Below are 21,229 nucleotides of genomic sequence, written 5' to 3'. Positions count from 1 at the left end.
AAGGAAATGCCTCTCAAGATGTTTCAATATTGGTTTTAACTTGATTTTTTCTTGTCTGTACGTTTGTACTTCATTCATTCCCACTGGTGTTTTCCAAAAAGGATGCATTGCTTCCAGACGAGGCATCACTTCAGCATATTCCTTAGCAAATGCTTCCAGTGGTTCATTCATATCTTTTCCTTTTGCATCTGCTGCCATTGATTGATTAATGTATTTCTTCCAAGAATTTGTAGAAATAGTCTGAGAATCTGAAGTTGACTACAGATTCATCTTCTGATTTCAAAATAGATTCTGTATCTTTGTGTATCACATAGGCATGAACTAATTTGCCATTTGTATGTTCCTGTGGAGCATTATTCATGACAGCCATATCCCTTACACTGCTTCCACTTGCTGGCATTGATGTCTTTTCCTTAGAATTCCTTTGTGATTTCCTATCTTCAGGATCTCTTTTGGAGGTAGACTCCCTATCGTTGTCCAATCCGTGATCAGCGTTTAACCCATATTCATTAATTGGCTGTTGTGGAGCAACTTGAGTGATGGCAATATCTTTTCCACACTTCTTACTCGCTCCAGTTGACATGCCTTCGTGTGGCTCGGCCAGGGTTTCGCTGGCAGCTGTTGGCAGGCATGCAGCTGCGCGGGCTGTGGCTGGGGCATTGAGGCGCGGTCAAGGCACTGGGCCCCAACCGCCGCCGATAGAGTTTCTGTAGAAAATTTTCAGTCAGTATTTGGAGGGTTGGACTATTTTTATACACTCAAAACTGGTAGATGGTTATGTTTCAGCAGCAGCCAAGTATTGAGCACTTACATCTAGTTTTTGTGTTTATTGGAATTCTTGGTGAGATTTTTTTTTTTTGGTTACAATTATATAAGCCTCCAAGAATATTAAAAATATAATTTAAACACAAAATATTCTAAAACATGTCTGGAATAAAGAAATAATCTACTGTACTTTAAAATTATGTCAAGATGAGCTACAACTCAATTCCCATTTTCTATGGACCTCTGATTCTTTAAAACCTCTTTAGTTCCTTCCAGTAGTATACCTTAGTCCAGAGCATGTTGTGTTAAGCCTCACTGCTCTATTAGTAAAAATCCAGTCACCACTGGTTTAACCAATGATTTATTCAATGATTATGTATTTATTTATTTGTAAAGTACCTACTTTGTTTTGGGAATTCTCATGAAAATAGGTTTTAATCCTGGCTCTATTATCTACTCTGTAACATGTTACATACTTTTATAGCTTATTTTGTTAAGTGAAAATTTAGATTATTAATACCTGATTTAAAGGGCTGTCATAATATTGAGTGAGATACATGAAAAACTGTCACTTCCTTGTCTAAATAAGATCAGAGTCGGTGAACTCAAAAGGCTTCCATAGCCTTGGCAACTCATGACTAGAGCCTAAGGAGATTACTGACGCCATAAACAAGAGTGTCAAATTCTTAAGTCAACAACAGGAGTCACTGTGCACTTACTCTTCATGTAGGATCTCTGTCCTTAATGTGTTGTTCAATGTGAATTAATGCTATAACTAGTATTGAAACAGTATTTTTACACTTTATGTTCTGTGTGGGTGTAAACTGATGAAATCTTTACTTAATATATACTAGATTGATCTTCTGTATATAAAGATAATTGAAAATGAATCTTGATGTGAATGGAAGGGGAAAGGGAGTGGGAGAGGGGAGGGTCGCAGCTGGGAGGGAAGTTATGGTGGGGAAAGCCATTGTAATCCACAAACTGTAAATTATATTTACTAAATAAAAGTTTAAAAAAAGAACAGATTTTCATCTTAAGGCTAAAAGGCCATATACTTCCTGATAAACCATGTCTTAAGCATTAACCTGAAATAAAATAGTCAAGCATGCTAAAAAAAAAAAAAGAAAAGAAAAACTGTCACTTGCAAATTAATCATACCTATGGTTATAAGACAGAAATGGAGAAACAACATTTATGTTTTAAAATTTTTATTCTTTAATTCCATCCTCCACAAATTTTTTAAAGTTTCCTCATATAGAATCACTAAGCTGAAACTTGGGACTGTTGACATCCTCTTTTGCAAGTCAGATGTCCTTTATTTAGTTCTCTGTTTTTAAAATTTTTTAAAAAGATTTTTGCTTATTTATTTGAGAGGCAGAGTTACAGACAGGGAAAGACATTGAGAAAAGTCTTCCATTTGCTAGTTCACTCTATGACACCAGCATCACTATCTGAGTGCCATTTTGAGTCTTAGCTGATCCACTTCCAATCCAGCTCCCTGCTAATGTACCTGGGAAAGCAGCAGAAGGCCCAACTGTTTGGGGTTCAGCTTGGCCTAGGACTAGTCATTGTGGCTGCTTAGGTAGGGAACCAGAGGATGGAAGATCCCTTCAGCTTTTTGATTTTATCATCTCACTGTAGACCTACAGGGTTTCTACTAAGAAATCTGCCATGTTGAGAATCCCTTTTGTGTGATATACTTTTTTTGAAAGATGGATTTAGACAGAGAAACAGAGAGAAAGGTCTTCCTTCTGTTGGTTCACCCCCCCAAATAGCCACTAAGGCCAGCGCTGCACTGATCCGAAGCCAGGAGCCAGGTGTTCCCTCCCGGTCTCCCATGCAGCTGCAGGCACCCAAGAACTTGGGCCATCCTCCATTGCCTTCCTGGGCCACAGCAGAGAGCTGGACTGGAAGAGGAGCAACTGGAACTAGAACTGGCGCCCATATGGGATGCTGGCGGCGCAGGTGGAGGATTAGCCAAGTGAGCCATGGTGCCGGCCCCATGTGTGATATACTTCTTATCTCTTAATGCTTTCAGAATTTTTTCTCCAAATTTTTGATAGTTTGATTGTTAATGTGTCTTTTGAATTCCTCTTTCAGTTGAATTTGATTGAAAGACTCAATGCACCTTTTTTTTCCCCCTCAATATTCCTTATACTTGTGTGTTGACCTCTTTCTCCCAATTTGGAAAGTTTCCTGTCATTATTTAAAAATATTCTGTCTCCTTGCATCTCTCTTTTCCTTGTTAAACTTCATTATGGATGTCAGTTTTCTTCTTGGTGTCCCACAATAATTGTAGGCCTTTCTCAATCTCTTTTAAATTTTTTTTATTCCTCTATGTACTTCCAAATGTCCTGCTTTTGAGTTCACTAACTCTTCTACTTGATTGAACCTGCCGTTGAAGCTTTCTATTGCATTTTTGGGTTCAATTATTATTATTTTTGTTTATCAAACTTTTATTTGTGTATTTTTTCAAATTTTATTTTCTACCTATATATTATTGTAATCTGCTGTATTTCCTTCAGAAGGATATTCTTTGTGGATTCTTTGTTAGTCATTTCATAGATCTCCATTTCTTTAGGAACCATTGTTGTAGCTTTATTTGTTTGCTAGCTTCTTTTGGAGGTGTCATGATTCCCTGATTCTTTGGAATTCTTGGCACATATTTGAGAAGACAGTCACCTCCTCCAGCTTCGAAGGTTTTTCTTTGGCAGGTATGGATTTTCACTATTGAGCCTGTGAATCTGGATGGCCCAGATGGTAATGTCTCTGGGAAGGGAGAGTTTGCTTTCAGGTTCTGACCAAAAAGATGCCTGAGTGACTGCCTTTGCTCTGAGTCTGGGTGGCCTGGCTCCACTGGTAAGATACTAGCCGGGCTCTGCAATCAGATGGAACTGTTGGCCGAGTACTGAAATCACCCATGATCCAGATGGGCCACATTTTGTATTTTATATTTTATAAAATAGTGTTACCACTATTTTAGTTCTTCAGTTGGATGCGGTTGGGGACCGGGCCCCAGGGATAGCTGGAGTTACTTCCCAAGATTGACAGTAGCAGCTGCTGTGCTCTGTAGAAATGCACAGTTGAGATTTGTCTTACTTGACTGGATGGGACCTTAAGGGAGGCTCTGTGGTTGAACAATACACTGTTTGGATGCCCAGATGTGACAGGTCTAGCCCTTGTGTTTTGCCAAAATATACATTAGTGGGCATTTCCCTGCCTTGCTGGGCTCAGGGTTGTCTGTGAGACTAATCTGGGTGCTATTTAAACTCCTAGATGAGTCAAGTGTCAATTCCTGTTCTTTTTCAAAGTGCACTGTGGCAGGATCTTCCTTCCTGAGTGAAGACTTCAGTGGACTTTGAGACTGAATAGAATGTTGATTAAATGGGGAGCTGGCATTGTGGTGCAGTGAGTTAAGCCACTGTCTATGATGCCAGCATCCCATATGAGTGCCAGTTTGTATCCTAGCTGCTCCACTTCTGACCCAGCTACCCGCTAATGTACCTAGGAAGACAGCTGAAAATGGCCCGACTACTTGGGCCCCTGCTGCCTACAAGGGAGATCTGTCTGAAGCTCCTGGCTCCTGGCTTCAGTCCTGGCCATGATGGCCATTTGTGGAGTGAACCAGCAGATGGAAGATCTCTTTCTTTCTCTGTCTTTCCTTCTCTCCCTCTCTGTAACTCTGCCTTTCAAATAATCTCTCTCCTTCCCTCTCTCCTTCCCTCCTCCCCTCTCTCTTTCTGAAAACTCTATCTTTCAAATAAGTCTTTTAAAATTAAAAAATAAAGTCCCTGATGGATCAGATCTAGTCCCTGCTGTTCATCAAAATGCACCATAGTAGATATCTGGTCCCCAGGCATAGACTTGGGGTGAGGTCTCAGGCTGATCATGGTGTCTGACTAGAAGCCAGGTAGAATTTCCCAATGTTTCCAGAAGCAGACAACTCAACTTGGTGGGTGGGCTGTGCTAATAGTTGGTATCTCTGATTGGATACCACTGCTGGAGAGTCCAGAGCTACCACCAAAGTCCACAAGCTGATCACTGTGAGTTCTACCTCCTTGCTTTTATTTCTATCTGGCTACAGGTAATCTAACCATGCCATTATTCCCTGTGTTCCCCATGGGGTAAGTCTAAACTAGGCTTCCTAGGAAGCATCTTGCAATGCTAAGGAAGCTGAACATTTCAACTTCAGTTCTCTTTTCCTTCTCTTCTCTTGTACTGTGCTGATGTCTGGGAGAGGGAGGGATAAATATGCAAATAATGCAGTTACCCTTCAAATGCAATTTTTATTAGGTTCTGTGGTCCACACAAGTGTCTCAGGCTTATCCTCAAGTTTGGGGGATTTCACAAAGGTGTTCTTGCCTGTGGGTAATTGCAAATTAAACTTCTGTGGAAACGGTGAAACTTGGACCTTGTATTCCATAATCCTCCCAATAGCATTCCCTTGGTGCTTCTTATATCTGATTTAAGAAATATTAGAGGGGCCGGCACTGTAGCACAGTGGGTTAACACCCTGGCCTGAAGCGACGGCATCCCATATGGGTGCCGGTTTGAGTCCCGGCTGCTCCACTTCCAATCCAGCTCTCTGCTTTCACCTGAAAAAGCAGTAGAAGATGGCCCAAGTACATTGGCCCCTGTACCTGCGTGGGAGACCTGGAGGAAGCTCCTGGCTCCTGGGTTTGGATCAGTGAAGCTCCAGCTGTTATGGCCAATTGGGGAGTGAACCATCGGATGGAAGACCTTTCTCTCTCTGCCTCTCGTCTCTCTGTGTAACTCTGACTTTCAAATAAATAAATTTAAAAAAAGAAAGATAGTTACAAAATCATGATGTTATCTCTAATATTCTAGAAACTTTATATTATTTTCCACTTTAAGGTATTCATTCAAAAGAAATTGATTTTATTTAAGATTTGGGTAGAATTTAAATTTGATTTTTAAAATATAGAGATAACCTATTGATACATTACCACTTATTAATACAATGATAATCTTGCACTGCAATTCCATTTCACTTTATAATATTTGTAAATAAATTGAACCCACATAGGCATCTGGTGGCATGTTTCTCCTTTCTATCCTTATGATAGTATCACCATGACAGTACTCTAGCTTTTAACTAATTCTTGAAATTTGGAACAGGCCTCCTTATTATTATTATTCTTCAAGTACTTCTTAGCTATTCTCATATCTTTTCACTTCCATTTTATAATCATTTAATTTCAAAAATGCTACTGACATTTTGAGATTGCAAATTATGATTGATATCCTGTAATATTGAATCTTCTGAACTATAAATATGGTGCATTCTCCTATTACTTTTAAATTGGTTTTAACTATAAGATTGTGTGCAAAAGTCATACACACTACTCAAATTTAGTGAAGGTGTAGGGAAAAGAATACCTTTGTACACTGTTGGTGGAAGTGTCAATTGGTAGGGCAATATGGAAAACAATATAGAGGTTCCACAAAAAATATAAAGTGAAACTACCTTATGATCCAGCAGTCCCACTTGTGCCTATCCAAAGGGACTTTGGACGGTTACTGGAAAATGTACATTATCTTCTAATTTAATTCTTCCATGAACTCTTTGAAGCCCTCTTATCTATGCAAAGAAAATGCAATCCGTGTTGAGATATATTTTCTTCTGTGATTTGTTTATTTTATGTAATATCAAGAACCCATTTACTAAATCCAAAATTAAGAAGATTTACCCTGATGTTCTCTAAAATTTTTATGTTTTTAACTCTGATATTTAGATTGTTTATCCATCTAAGATTAATTCTTGTATGTGATTTTAGGTTGGAATCCTGTTTCACTCTTTTTCATGAAGGTTGTCCAGTTGTCTCAACACTATTTGTTGTTCCCCATCAAGCAATATTTTTAAAACTTTTAATAAATATAAATTTTGAAAGTTCAACTTTTGTATTATAGCAGTCCCCCCCGCATAACCACCCTTCCACCCCATAACCCTCCTATATCCTACTCCCTCTACCACCCCATTCTTCATTAAGATTAATTTTTAACTATCTTTATATACAGAAGATCAACTTAGTATATACTAAGTAAAGATTCCAACAATTTGCACTAACACACACATTAAGTATAAAGTACTGTTTGAATACTTAGTTTTACCATTAATTAGCATATTACAACACATTAAGGAAAGAGATTCTACATGGGGAGTAAGTGCACAGTGACTCCCATTATTGATTTAACAATTGCCACTCTTATTTATGACGTTAGTAATCAACAGAGGCTCGTCATGAGCTGCCAAGGCTATGGAAGCCTCTTGAGTTCACCGATTTTGATCTTATTTAGATAAAGTGGAACTTCTCTACTCCCTTCAGAGAAAGGTACATCCTTTGATGGCCTGTTCTTTCCACTGGGATCTCACTCACAGAAATCTTGCATTTAGGTCATTTTTTTGCCACAGTGCCTTGGCTTTCATGCCTGAGAAATTCTCATGGGCTTTTTAGACGGATCTGAATGCCTTAAGGGCTGGTTCTGAGGCCAGAGTGCTGTTTAGGGCATCTTCCACTCTATGAGTCTGCTATGTATCCTACTTCCCATGTTGGATCATTCTCTCCTTTTTAATTCTATCAGTTATTATTAGCAGACACTAGTCTTGTTTATGTGATCCCTTTTACACTTATCCTATCTTTATGATCAATTATGAACTTAAACTGACCACTTTAACTAGTAACATGGCCTTGGTACATGACAACTTAATGGGATTTTAAATTCCCATGGCACATTTCTAATTCTACCATTTGGGGTAACTCCTCCCTCTCTTATTCCCACTTTTATTTTTAACAGGGATCAACTTTCAGTTAAATTTAAACACCTAAGAATAATTGTGTGTTAATTAAAGAGTTCAACCGATGGTATTAAGTAGAACAAGAAAATACTAAAAAGAATAAAATAGTAAGCTGTTCCTCGACAGTCAGGACAAGGGCTAATGAAGTCATTGTTTCTCATAGTGTCAGTTTCACTATTACAGGTTTCCTTTTAGGTGCTCAGAAGTCATTGATCAGGGATAACATATGATATTTGTCCCTTTGGGACTGGCTTATTTCACTCAGCATGATGTTTTCCAGATTCCTCCGTCTTGTTGCAAATGACCAGATTTCATTTTTTTTTACCACTGTATAGTATTCTATAGAGTACATATCCCATAATTTCTTTATCAAGTCTTCTGTTGATGGGCATTTAGGTTTATTCCAGGTCTTAGCAATTGTGAATTGAGCTGCAGTAAACATTGAGGTGCAAATAGCTCTATTATTTGCCAATTTAATTTCCTTTAGGTAATTTTTGAGGAGTGAGATGGCTGTATCATGTGGTAGGGAAATATTCAGGTTTCTGAGGAATCTCCAAACTGTCATCCATAGTGGCTTCACCAGCTTGCATTCCCACCAATAGTGGGTTAGTGTGCCTCTTTCTCCACATCCTTGCCAGCATCTGTTTTTGGTAGATATCTGTTTGTGAGCCATTCTAACCGGGATGAGGTGAAACCTCATTGTGGTTTTGATTTGCATTTCCCTGATTGCTAGTGATCTTGAACATTTTTTCATGTGTCTATTGGCCATATGGATTTCCTCTTTTGAAAAATGTCGCCAGCGCCGCGGCTCACTAGGCTAATCCTCCACCTTGCGGCGCCAGCACACTGGGTTCTAGTCTGGTCGGAGTGCCGGATTCTGTCCCGGTTGCCCCTCTTCCAGGCCAGCTCTCTGCTGTGGCCAGGGAGTGCAGTGGAGGATGGCCCAAATGCTTGGGCCCTGCACCCCATGGGAGACCAGGAGAGGCACCTGGCTCCTGCCTTCGGATCAGCGCGGTGCGCTGGTTGCAGCGCACCGGCCGCGGCGGCCATTGGAGGGTGAACCAACGGCAAAGGAAGACCTTTCTCTCTGTCTCTCTCTCTCACTGTCCACTCTGCCTGTCAAAAAAAAATGTCTATTTAGGTTCTTGGCCCATCCTTTAAGTGGGTTGTTTGTTTTGTTGTGGAGTTTCTTGATCACTTTGTAGATTCTGGTTATTAATCCTTTATCAGTTGCATAATTTGCAAATATTTTTCTCATTCTGTCCGTTGCCTCTTCACTTTCCTGACTGTTTCTTTTGCAGTAAAAAAAAAAAAACTTCTCAATTTGATGTAATCCCAATAGTTAATTTTGGCTTTGACTGCCTGTGCCTCCAGGGGCTTTTCCAAGAAGTCTTTGCCTGTGCCTATATCTTGCAGGGTTTCTCCATGTTCTGTAATAATTTCATGGTGACAGGTAATAGAATTAGATCTTTAATCCTTGTTGAGTGGATTTTTGTGTAAGGTGTAAGGTAAGGGTCTTGCTTCATGCTTCTGCATGTGGAAATACAGTTTTCCCAGCACCATTTGTTGAATAGACTGTCCTTGCTCCAGGAATTGGCTTTAGTTCCTTGATCAAATATAAGTTGGTTGTAGATGTTTGGATTGATTTCTGGTGTTTCTATTCTGTTCCATTGGCCTATCCATCTGTTTCTGTACCAGTACCATGCTGTTTTGATTACAACTGCCCTGTAGTATGTCCTGAAATCTGGTATTGTGATGCCTCTGGCTTTGTTTCTGTTGTACAAGATTGCTTTAGCTATTCAAGGTATCCTGTACCTCCATATGAATTTTCAGCATCATTTTTTCCAGATCTGAGAAGAATGTCTTTGGTATCGCATTGAATGTATAAATTGCTTTTGGGAGAATGGACATTTTGATGATATTGATTCTTCCAATCCATGAACATGGAAGAAGAAGTGGGATAAATCCCACTTGGTCTGGGTGGATGTTCTTTCTGATGTGTTGTTGCATTCTATTGGCCAGAATTTTATTGAGGATTTTTGCATCTATGTTCACCAGGGATATTGGTCTGTAATTCTCTTTCAATGCTGCATCTTTTTCCAGCTTAGGAATTAAGGTGATGCTGGCTTCACAGAAAGAATTTGGGAGGATTCCCTCCTTTTCGATTGTTCTGAATAGTTTGAGAAGAATTGGAGTTAATTCTTCTTTAAATGTCTGGTAGAATTCAGCACTGAATCCATGTGGGCCTGGAATTTTCTTAGTTGGGAGGGCCTTTATTACTGATTCAATTTCTGACTCAGTTATAGGTCTGTTTAGGTTTTCTGTGTCTTCATGGTTCAATTTAGGTAGGTTTCATATGTCCAGGAATCTATCCATTTCTGATAGATATCCCTGTTTTTTGTCATACAACTCTAGTATTTTTGATGACTTTTTATTTCTGTGGTATCTGTTGTTACATTCCCTTTTTCATCTCTGGTTTTATTGATTTGTGTCTTTTCTTTTTTTAGTTAGTTGGGCCAATGGGGTGTCAATTTTGTTTATTTTTTCAAAAAACCAGCTCTTTGTTTTGCTGATCTTTTGTAATGTTTTTTTGGATTCGATTCTGTTGATTTCTTCTCTAATTTTAATTATTTCTCTTCTCCTACTAGTTTTGGGTCTGGTTTGCTGCAGTTTTTCTAGATCCTTGAGATTCATTGATAGCTCATTTATTTGATGCCTTTCCAATTTCTTGATGTAGGCACCTATTGCTATAAACTTTCCTCTTAACACTGCTTTTGCTGTATCCTGTAAGTTTTGATATGTTTGTGATCTTCATTTGCTTCCAGAAAGTTTTTGATTTCTCTTTTGATTTCTTCTATGACCTACTGTTCATTCATGAGTATGTTGTTTAGTCTCCATGTGTTTGCATATGCTCTAGAGATTCCTGAGTTGCTAGTTTCCAGCTTCATTCCACTGTGGTCTGAGAAGATGCATGGCAGGATTTCGATGCTTTTGAATTTGCTGAGACTCAGCAAGCAATATTAACCCATGTATCTAGTGTTGATTGACCATGTTTTTTGTTTGTTTGTTTGTTTTAGTGGTTCTCAATTCTGTTCCATGGATTTACATATCTATTCTTACGTCAATACCTTATCTTGGTTACTGAAATTTTTTGCTAGGAACTGAAATAGAAAAGTGTGAATCTTCCAACTTTTTGTTCTATTTAAAAGGACTTTTATCTAATCAAGGAAACTGAGGTGCCATATGAATTTTAGTTTGGGCTTTTCTATTTCTGCAAAAAGTATCCCTGGGATTTTGATCGGGTAGTATTTTCATCTTGAACATGGTATATTACTCATCCATTTTTCTATTTTCCATATTTTTGATGTTTTGACATTTTATCCTTCTTACTTCTGAAAGGAATGCATCTACAAGCCAGTTTTAGAGACAGCAAGCACTTACCCAGACCGCATTCTGGAGATGCAAACTGACCAAAGCAGAACCCCTACTCATTACCATGTTTCATTGTCTTTCACAGGTTGAGCCACTATCCTCCTGTCCTAATCACCCTAGGATCAGTTAACAAACAACTAGAGACAGCCTCTTACCCTGCAGCCTCCTGAATTTATGCACAGGAACCAAATCCTGGTACAATAACCCTGCCTTGCCTCTTGCACAGAAACTATAATATAGGCTCTTGCCCATGTTTTCCTTTCAAGCATTTGACTGGTTCTGGTGCCTCCCTGTGCCTAAATGGTATAGCATGCCCCTTCTCTGGGAACCATGTTTCCAGTGGTAATCATCTGATCTGTTGGATTCCCCATATTTCAAAAATACTAAAATTTTAAAACACAAATGGGATATCTTCAGATTTATCTATACTGTATTTAGTTTTTCTCAACACTGTTTTGGGGACCAGTGCTGTGGCAAAGCAGGTTAAGGCTTTGCCCACAGTGCTGGTATCCAATATGGGCACAGGTTCATGTCCAGCTGCTCCACTTCCAATCCAGTTCACTGCTAGTGTGATTGGGAAAGCAGTGGAACATGGCTCAAGTCCTTGGGCTCCTGCACCCATGGGTGAGACCAGAGAAACTCCTGGTTCCTGGCTCCTGGCTCCTGGCTCCTGGCTCCTGGCTCCTGGCTCCTGGCTCCTGGCTTTGGCCTGGTCCAGCCCTGGCCTTTGCAGCCATTTTGGGAAGTGAAACAGCAGATGTTAGATCTCTCTCTCTCTCTCTCTCTAACTCTGCCTTTCAAATGCAAAAACGAAACAGAAAAAAGACATTGTTTTATAGTTAACAGTGTGCAAATAATTTGCCCCCGCCAGTTAAGTTGATTCCAGAGAATTGTATTCATTTCTTTTTTTTTTTTTTAAAGATTTATTTATTTGAAAGTCAGAATTACACACACACACACACACACACACACACACAGAGAGAGAGAGAGAGAGAGAGAGAGAGAGGTCTTCCATTCGCTGGTTCACTCCCCAATTGGCTGCAATGGCTGGAGCTGAGCTGATCCAAAGCCAGGAGCCAAGAGCTTCTTCTGAGTCTCCCACGCAGGCCCAGGGGCCCAAGGACTTGGGCCATCTTCTACTGCTTTCCTAGGCCACAGCAGAGAGCTGGATCAGAAGTGGAGCAGCCGGGACTTGAACTGGCACCCATATGGGATGCCGGCACTGTAGGTGGTGGCTTTACCTGCTGTGCCACAGCACCAACCCCGATTATATTAATTTCTATGCCTTTGTAAATGAGGGTTCCCCCTCCTTTTAACTGGAGTATCTATATTGCTAGTGTATCGAAATGTAGAAAATTTTTGTGTGTTTCTTAAGGTATATGTATATTTATTATTTACTTGAAAAGCACACATCAGAGAGGGTGAGAGAGAAATCATCTGTCTTCTGGCTCATTCCTCAAATGGCCGCAATAGACAAGGTTGAGCTAGGCCAAAGCCAGGAGCCAGGTACTCCATGCTCATCTCCCACATGAGTGGCAGGGGCCTAAGCATTTGGACAATCATTTGCTGCCTTCCCAGGCATAGTAACAACGAGCTGCATTGGAAGCAGACAAGCTAAGACTTGAGCCAGCACTCTGATATGGGATGCTTACATCACAAGCATTGACTTTACCCACTGAGCCACAATGGTGGTGCCCATGTATTCATTTTGTTTTATCCTGTAACTCTGATGAATTTTTGTGTGCTTATAAACAACTAAAGTTATATCATCGTTAGAGATTATTTTACTTCTTTTCAATCTTACTCCTTCCTTTCCAATTGGAGGCCTTTTATTTTTCTTGCCTAATTATGGAAGAAGTAGGGTGAAGTGAGTCTCTTTTTCTTGATCTTAGGTAAAATAGTACGATATTCAGATTTTCACGTCACTCTTATTATACTCTGCAATTTTCCTTTTGTTCCTAGTATATTGAGTTTTTGTCATTTAAAAATGTTTTGAATATATTCTTACATTAATTAAGATGATAATTTTTTATCACTTCTTCTCTTCATGTACTGAATTACATTGTTTTTGTACTTGAATCCTTCTCATATACAGAAATAAATCCTACTTGGTCATGGTGTAGAGCCCTTTCAGTATACTACTGAGTATGGATTTCTAATATCCTTTTGAGGAAATTTTCATTAATATTCATAAGAGTTTATTTCCTCATAATTTTTTTTTCTTGTCATGTCTTTTTCTGGTTTTACTATCAGGATAATTTTGGCCTCATAGAATGTGTTGAGAAGTTCTGCCTACATTTCAGTTTTTTTATTTTTTGTTTTTATTTGACAGGTAGAATTATAGACAAGGAGAGAGAAAGACAGAGAGAAAGGTCTTCCTTCCGATGGTTCACCCCCAATCCCCGCAATGGCTGCTATGACCAGAGCTACACTGATCGGAAGCCAGGAGCCAGGTGCTTCCTCCTGGCCTCCAATGCGGGTGCAGATGCCCAAGCACTTGGGCCATCCTCTACTGCCTTCCCAGGCCACAGCAGAGAGCTGGACTGAAAGAGGAGCAATTGGGACTAGAACCCGGTGCCCATATGGGATGCCAGCACCACAGGCAGAGGATTGACCAAGTAAACCATGGCACCAGCCCCCATTTCAGTTTTTTTTAAGAGTTTGAGAAGAATTCTTATTTATTATTCTTTAAGTGTTTGGCAAAATTCACTTGTAATACCATTTAGTTCAGGAATGTTCTTTCTTGGATGTTTTTCTATTCTTTTTTTTTTGTGTGTGTGTGTGTGATTCTTGATTTGATGACCTTACTAGTTATAAGTCTGTTCAGATATTTTATTTCTTTGTAATTCAGTCTTTTTTTAAGATTTATTTTATTTATTTGAAAGACAGAGTTACACAGAGAGTTAGAGACAGAGAGAGAGGTCTTCCATCTGCTGGTTCACTCCCCAGATGGCTGCAACAGCCAGAGCTGAGCTGATCCAAAGCCTGGAGCCAGGAGCTTATTCTGGGTCTCTCACATGGGTGCAGGGGCCCAAGGACTTGGGCCATCTTCTACTGCTATCCCAGGCCATAGCAGAGAGCTGTATCAGAAGAGGAGCAGCTGGGACTAGAACCGGTGCCCATATGGGATGCTGGCGCTTCAGGCCAGGGCTTTAACCTGCTGTATCACAGTGCTACCCCCAATTCAGACTTAATAAAATTTATGTTCCTGTGAATTTGTCCACTTCATGTACACTATCTACTTTTTGAACATGTAATTATTCATAGTACTCTCTTATGACCCTTTCTTTTTCTATAATATCCAAGTAATGACCCACTTTCATTTATGATTTGAGTAATTTGAATTTTCTCTCAATTTTTCTGACAAAATGTTTGTCAGTTTGCTGATATCTTCAAATGATTGGCTTTTATTTTTATTGAATTTCTCTATTGCTTGCCTTTTCTGTAATTTATCTCTACTGTAAGCTTTATTAGTTTCTTCCCTCTGCTAGATTACTGATTAGTTTGCCTTTCTTTTCCAGGCCATGTGATATACAGTTTGGTTATTTATTTGAAATCTTTATTTTTTAAAGTAGACATTTATAGCTATAAATTTCTCTGTGAGAACTGACTGCACCAAATCTCCCCAAAGTTTGCATGTGTTATATTTTTGCTTTTGATTGTCTCAAGGTATTTTATAATTTTCCTTATGATCTCTTATCATCTATTGATTGTTTAGCTTTCATATATTTATGAGTTTTCCTTTTTCTACGTTCTATTACATGTGTTCAAACAAAGATACTTTGTGTCATTTCAGTAGGAAGGCCATAGTACCACAGGTGTATAAACAAGGACTGAAAACAACTATCAAATCATAAAATATCCATTTCATTCCTATACATTTTTTGTATTCTATGTTAACTCCCACATATCAGAGAAAACATATATCTGTCTTTCTGGGACTGACTAATTTCACTAAGCATCATAGTTTCTGGTTGCATCTACTTTGTTGCAAAAATAAATAAATAAAACCCAGAATTTCATTATTTTTTATGGCTGAGTTAGTATTTCATAGAGTATATATACTACATTTTCTTTATCTAGTCATCAGTTGATGGATATCTGCATTGATTCTGTATCTTAGCTATTGTGAATTGAGCAGCAATAAACATGAGGGAAGGACATAATCAAAAGAAAGGGAATATTAGTTTTAGTGTTTTATTGCTTTGTTTTTGATGTTTTTGATGTCAGATAAATTACTAGAGGAATGATATGTGTGCTTATAAAAAAAATCACAGTACTTACCAACTGAAGGATTTTAAAGAAGTTATTTGATATTCTGAACTTGATTTCCTGCTCTATAAATGGAGATAATAGTATTCATTACTTTACCCTTTATGGTTATAGATATTAAAGTAGATGATATTTATAGACTCTAAGGTACTACATGATTAAATAGTTTTATTTGATATTTGATTTGTGTTAATTTTCCCACAGGAATACCAGCTCATGATAGGACTCAGTAATTGGATGCTCTGGACTGCCTATTTCTTCACATTCATCCTCTTGTATTTTATTATCATCATCATTATATGCATAATTTTATATATCAAGGCAAGTGTTTACAGTATGCTCTAGCTAGACTTAGAATATGTCATGGGCCCAATGGATCTCAGATTGTTAGGGAATGAAAAGGTGGCTTTTGTTGATTCTGTTCTGGAAATTAAGAGATTGCTTAGTCTCTCAGTGAACTAAATTTTAAAGCTAGGTCAGTGGACCTTCTATAATAAATGAATGGTTAATCAGCTCAGTGAGTAGTTTCATAAGTTTCACCAGAAATGTTAAAGATTTTTAAGATATTTCCTTTTTCCTCATTCATTTTTGCTGTGATATCACTTAAAGTGTGACTGAACTGGCTTCCTGATTACTTTTCTAGATTCAATCTGTCTCAGTCCTTGAATACAGTGACCCAATTATTGTCTTCATCTTTTTGCTATTTTATACCATGCCCTCAATATGCTTCAGCTTTATGGTTAGCACATTCTTCAGTAATGGTGAGTCTAAGATTTTTCCTTTCAGTGCCTGAACAAAAATGGTATTTGGAAATAGCTTCTCAATCTTAGTTGCCACTTCACTGATAGCCTGTTTACATTCTATCTAAAATGAAGATGCCATATTCATGTGAATGATGTGAAATGGAACAAAGAGAGCAATGACTAGCTGGTAGAAAATACATGTGATTGAGAGGTTGATATGACACAGTATACATATGATAATAAGACTGTATCTGAATGATCTTTCAACTTCAGCTGCCGCCTCATATACAGTATCTAACTTTTCACCAAGAAGAAATGAGATGGAAATGACTTCTGTATATTCTTTTGGATGAGCTAATAATGTCTACTAGTATATGATGATAAGCCTGGTGTATGTGAAGAGGAAGAAACAAATAATGAAAGAAATAGTCTTTACACCCAATTAATAAATGCTTAATGTGTATCTGGATATATTTGAAATATACTGCTTGCCCTATAGAGCTGAAGTTGACATTGGAGGTATATATATTATATGTACAAAAAAATATTTGAAAGTTATATTAGTCAAGATTCTCCTGAGAAACAAAGCCAATAGTCTTATTATTATAGATAAAAAGATGTTTATTAAGAGGAATAGTTTCACATGATTAAGGAGGTTTGGAAGTCCCATGATCTGCAGTCAGAAATATGGGGACCCAGGAAAGCCAATGTCATAAATCCAGTCTGAGTTCTAGCTACATTGGGAAGGGCAGTTTACCAAGTCCACAGATTCAGCTGTGTGTATGGTGAGGTGTGTAGATAGCAAAATAGTGGGTCTTGTTTTTTAATCCATTTAGCCAACCTGTATCTTTTAGGTGGAGAATTTAGGCCATTTACATTCAAGGTTATTAATGATAAGTAATGACTTGGCCCTGCCATTTATCTGTAAATATTCCTATTGTTTGCTTTGGATCTCCTTTGTACTTTTCCTAGAAGATTTTCTGCCTTCACATTCTTTCATAATGATGACGTCACCTTCATTCATCAGTGAGAGCTTTGCAGGGTACAGTATTCTGGATTGACAGGTTTTTTTTCTCTTAAGACTTGGACTGTATCTTTCTGTTCTCTACCAGCCTGTAAGGTTTCTGATGAGAATCCAGCTGCGAGTCTAATTGGAGATCCTCTGAAATTAACCTGGTTTTTCTCTCATGCACATTTTAGAAACTTTCTTTATTATTTACTGTTAAAAGATTGACTACAGTGTTTCTTTCGTTTTACTGTTTAAAGTTGGACTGCAATGTTTTGTGCTGAAGGTCTTTTCTGGTCATGACTATAAGGAGTCCTGTGTGCTTTGTGTACTTGGATGTCTCTTTTTCCAAATTAGGGAAGTTTTCTGTAAGTATTTCCCTGAATAGGCCTTCTGATCCATTCTGTCTTTTCACATCTTCAAGAACTCCTAAGACGCATACGTTGGGTCATTTGATAGTATCCCAAAAGTCCAACACTTTTTTAATTTTTCTAATTTCTTCTTTTTCTTCTTTTTTTTTCGGGGGGTGGGTGGGTCTGACTGAATAATTTCCAAAGATTTGTCTTCTAGCTCAGATATTATTTCTTCTGCCTCACCAAGTCTATTGTTGAGGCTTTCTATTGTATTTTTTGACATTGAAAATTCTTCATTTCTAATATTTCATTTTTATTTCTCATCAAAATACCAGTTTCATGGGAAAATTTTTCATTCATGTCATGTATGAATTTCTTTTTTTTATTTGGCAGGTAGAGTTATAGACAGTGAGAGAGAGACAGAGAGAAAGGTCTTCCTTCCGTTGGTTCACTCCTCTAATGGCCGCTATGGCCAGCGCTGCGCTGATCCGAAGCCAGGAGCCGGGTGCTTCCTCCTGGTCTCCCATGTGAGTGCAGGGACCCAAGTACTTGGGCCATCCTCCACAGCCCTCTCGGGCCACAGCAGAGAGATGGACTGAAAGAGGAGCAACTGGGACTAGTACCCGGCGCCCCAACCGGGACTAGAACCTGGGGTGCCAGTGCCACAGGTGGAGGATTAACCAAGTGAGCCATGTCACTGGCCCTGAATTTCTTTAATTCATGAATTTGCTTCTGTGTAATCCTATGATTAATCTTTTAAATTCCATATCAGGCATTGCATCAATCTGTTCATCTTCACCTTCTAATATTGAAGTGCTATTGTGTTCCTTTGGTGGGAGTAGGGGGAAGGTTTTGTTGTCTTCCTTATTGTTGTTTCTGAAATTTCTGCATTTATTTTTAGGCATTTGTGGAAATATTTGTTGGTGTTTTTTCCTCTGATGTCTTTTATCTTTGAAATATGCCTCCCTTTCTTAGTGGAGTGTCTGCTTTTTCACTGAGTATGCAGAGGTGAGTGCTTGGTATGGCAAGGGGGCTCTGGTCTGTGTTCCAACTTGGGGCACTCATGCTACGCTCTCCCTCTGGCTGTATCTCCAGTTGGTTGGCACCTGTAGTCTGATCTTGACTCGGGCTCCAGATCTTTGCTTTCTCCGACTCTTGGCTGCTGGTGTCATGTGTTGTATCCATGCTTGTGCTATGTGTCCACACCTTCCATGCCAATCCATGGCATTCCTCCTCCTGCCTTAAAATTTCCACTGCAGTTTTCCCTTTAACTCTCCCCTAAAAATGTACTCCCTCAGTTTTTTTGTACTGTTTACCCCTAGACTAGAGTGGTATGGTCGTCTCTATTTTGCCATCTTACTCCAAAGCCCTAGACTAAATTTCATGATGTCTGGAAATACAATCTAGGTTGTACCAGCAGTAGAAGTGTTTACATTTGTAATTTTTTTTGCTGAGTAATAATAAATTAATATATAAATTTTCATTAGATATTGTAATGCTTATAGCTACTACACGTAGAATGATATATTGCAGAATAAATTAGCTCCTAAAATGTTACATTTCAGCCTTAATAAAAATATTTTGGAACATTTACTGTGTCGAATATATTATGTGCTGAGGGAAACAATGTTGAATGAAACAGATATTTTCTATTTCTTATAGAGCTTATTTTATTATAATAAATCAACTAAATTTATATTAGGTTAAGTTTTTTAAGTTACTCAAATTGACCTTATAATTTCCTTTATATTTGCAGCCTATTTTGCTATTACTCTGGGAGGTTTCTGTTTTTTTATCACCTATCTTCCGGCTGCTAACCTGTCTGTCAACTATGGACAGATGACATTCAACCAGAAGATAGTTTCTTGTCTCAGCTCTAATTATGCAATGGCACTGGGATTTAAATTTATATTTGATGCAGAAGTGAAGAGTGAGTATATACCTTGTAAATGTTGTCATGTTTTAGTAAATATCTTTGTTATTTTACTGGATATTCACTGTTAATATTGATTGATGCTGCTAAGCTGTCCTTCAAAATTCTGCTTTATACCACCACATGCATGCATCTCTCCAAAAACATACTGCAAATCTAATAAGGCCTCATTCTGGTCCTTTTAGAGTTACCACCTGCTGTCTAGTGGTAGCGCATGAAATGACACATTTCCTTCTCTTTTTCCCTCAGTGTAGTATTTATGAATAGTCTTCTGTCCTATAGATAGAATCCATCCCTATTTTTTCATGATTATGTTTTTTAAAATTATGTATGCTAGTAAACATGAACTTTTAACAAGAGGAGAGGTGGAGATGGAGGAACCACCATCTTAACCTGTAGGTCTGCTTATTTTTCTTAAAGCTACTTTCCTGAAATTTTAGTCTACCTTATTTTTATTTCAATCATTTCTAATCATTTGCTTATTTGGCATTTAATGGGGGAGCACTTTACAGGATTACTTACTCAGATGTCCTGTGGGACAACCTAAGTTCTAAGAGTGTAAGAAAGTATCTGACTCTAGTATGAATCTCTAGAAAATACCAACATGTTGTATTCTTCAGTGTTTTATGACAGTACACATGGATAGTTCTGTTTTAGTCCCAGTAGACACCTAATTAACTGTCTCCTCCTATGTCTTAGAAACTGGAATTAAATGGAATAACATCTTCTCACCAAACAAACAAGACAACTTTTTATTTGCCTATATCCTGGGGATGTTACTACTTGATGCTTTATTGTATTTCATTGTGACTTGGTATGTAGAAGCTGTATATCCAGGAAAGTATGGTGTGCCCAAGCCATGGAACTTTTTCTTGCAGGTGAGTTCTAATGCTTATGTTATTGATAGAGACCACAGTCCTGATGAAGTTATTTTTTAATATCTTTAAAAGCATCATAAGTTAATTTTACATTATCTGTAACTGAATAAATAGGTCAGGTAAAATAACCCTTATTTTGTATACTCTTGCTCTACTAATTCACTAGCATTTTTCTTAAAAAAATAAAACATTATTTGAAATGGAGAGAGAGAAAGATGTATCTTCTATCTACTGTTTCACTCTTCAAATGCCTCAAAAATTAGGGCTAAGCCATGCTGAAGCCAGGAACCTAGAACTTCACCTGTGTGGCAGCAACCCAGTACTTGAATCTTCTACCTTCCCAGGTGCATTAGCAGCAAGCTGGATCAGAAGTAAAACACCATCAAAACTGGAGGCCTAACCCACTGTGCCACAACGCCCCTCCCCTCACTAGCCCTTTTCTAATATACTCAGCTCTCATAAATATAATCTGTATGTCATGGCATGAAACCTCAAGCTTTATAAAGTGTCATAATTAATCTGGCTTTTAGGCAAGTGTCTCATAAATAATTGAACTCTCTGTCTTAAAGAATTTAGTGCATGGGAGGTCTTTAGATGCCAACAAGGAGAGATTTAATTGTATGTGGGCATTCACTGTTAACTTTATTTCCTTGATCAGTCCAGATTTCAGAACCATAGAAAAATAGAAGGTTTATACATCTTGCCTTCTGTTCTCAGTATTTTCACAAATCATATTTTGTTCATATATTGATCAAAAAAGTTCTTACAAAGACTATTATAATACTTTCACTATACTCTAGTTTAGGAGTGATTTTCCTTTGTGTCTCTTGAATAATTATGATTTCTGTAGAATAGTCTGCTGCTATACCCAAGGAGTTCAAATTACAGCCAAGTAGCTTCAAAATTGAGTCATAAGAAGTTTTTGCAGTACATCTCAATATAAAAGCTAACAGACCATAAGTATTTAAAGTATTTCCTAATGCTTAATTTTTTCATTTCCATGGCAGTGATTGTGTTTTTATTCCAT

At 38.1% G+C, this 21,229-nt stretch overlaps 1 protein-coding gene across 1 annotated transcript in view; it reads left to right on the top strand.

The window, feature by feature from the left end:
* LOC100353012 (phospholipid-transporting ATPase ABCA3) overlaps window positions 1-21,229 on the top strand; it is a 123,591-nt gene that overhangs the window by 39,809 nt on the left and 62,553 nt on the right. The window contains exons 7-10 of the mRNA XM_017342510.4: window positions 15,494-15,610; window positions 15,933-16,050; window positions 19,148-19,321; window positions 20,024-20,202. Of these exons, the coding sequence (XP_017197999.3) occupies window positions 15,494-15,610; window positions 15,933-16,050; window positions 19,148-19,321; window positions 20,024-20,202 (588 nt within the window). The remainder of the gene's footprint in view (window positions 1-15,493; window positions 15,611-15,932; window positions 16,051-19,147; window positions 19,322-20,023; window positions 20,203-21,229) is intronic.

The sequence above is a fragment of the Oryctolagus cuniculus genome, chromosome 19, assembly GCF_051225735.1.
Source record: "Oryctolagus cuniculus isolate XC-2025 breed Fujian yellow rabbit chromosome 19, ASM5122573v1, whole genome shotgun sequence".
Taxonomy (NCBI): domain Eukaryota; kingdom Metazoa; phylum Chordata; class Mammalia; order Lagomorpha; family Leporidae; genus Oryctolagus; species Oryctolagus cuniculus.
Note: the sequence above shows the minus strand (reverse complement) of the source record. Positions and strands in the feature narration are given on the sequence as shown.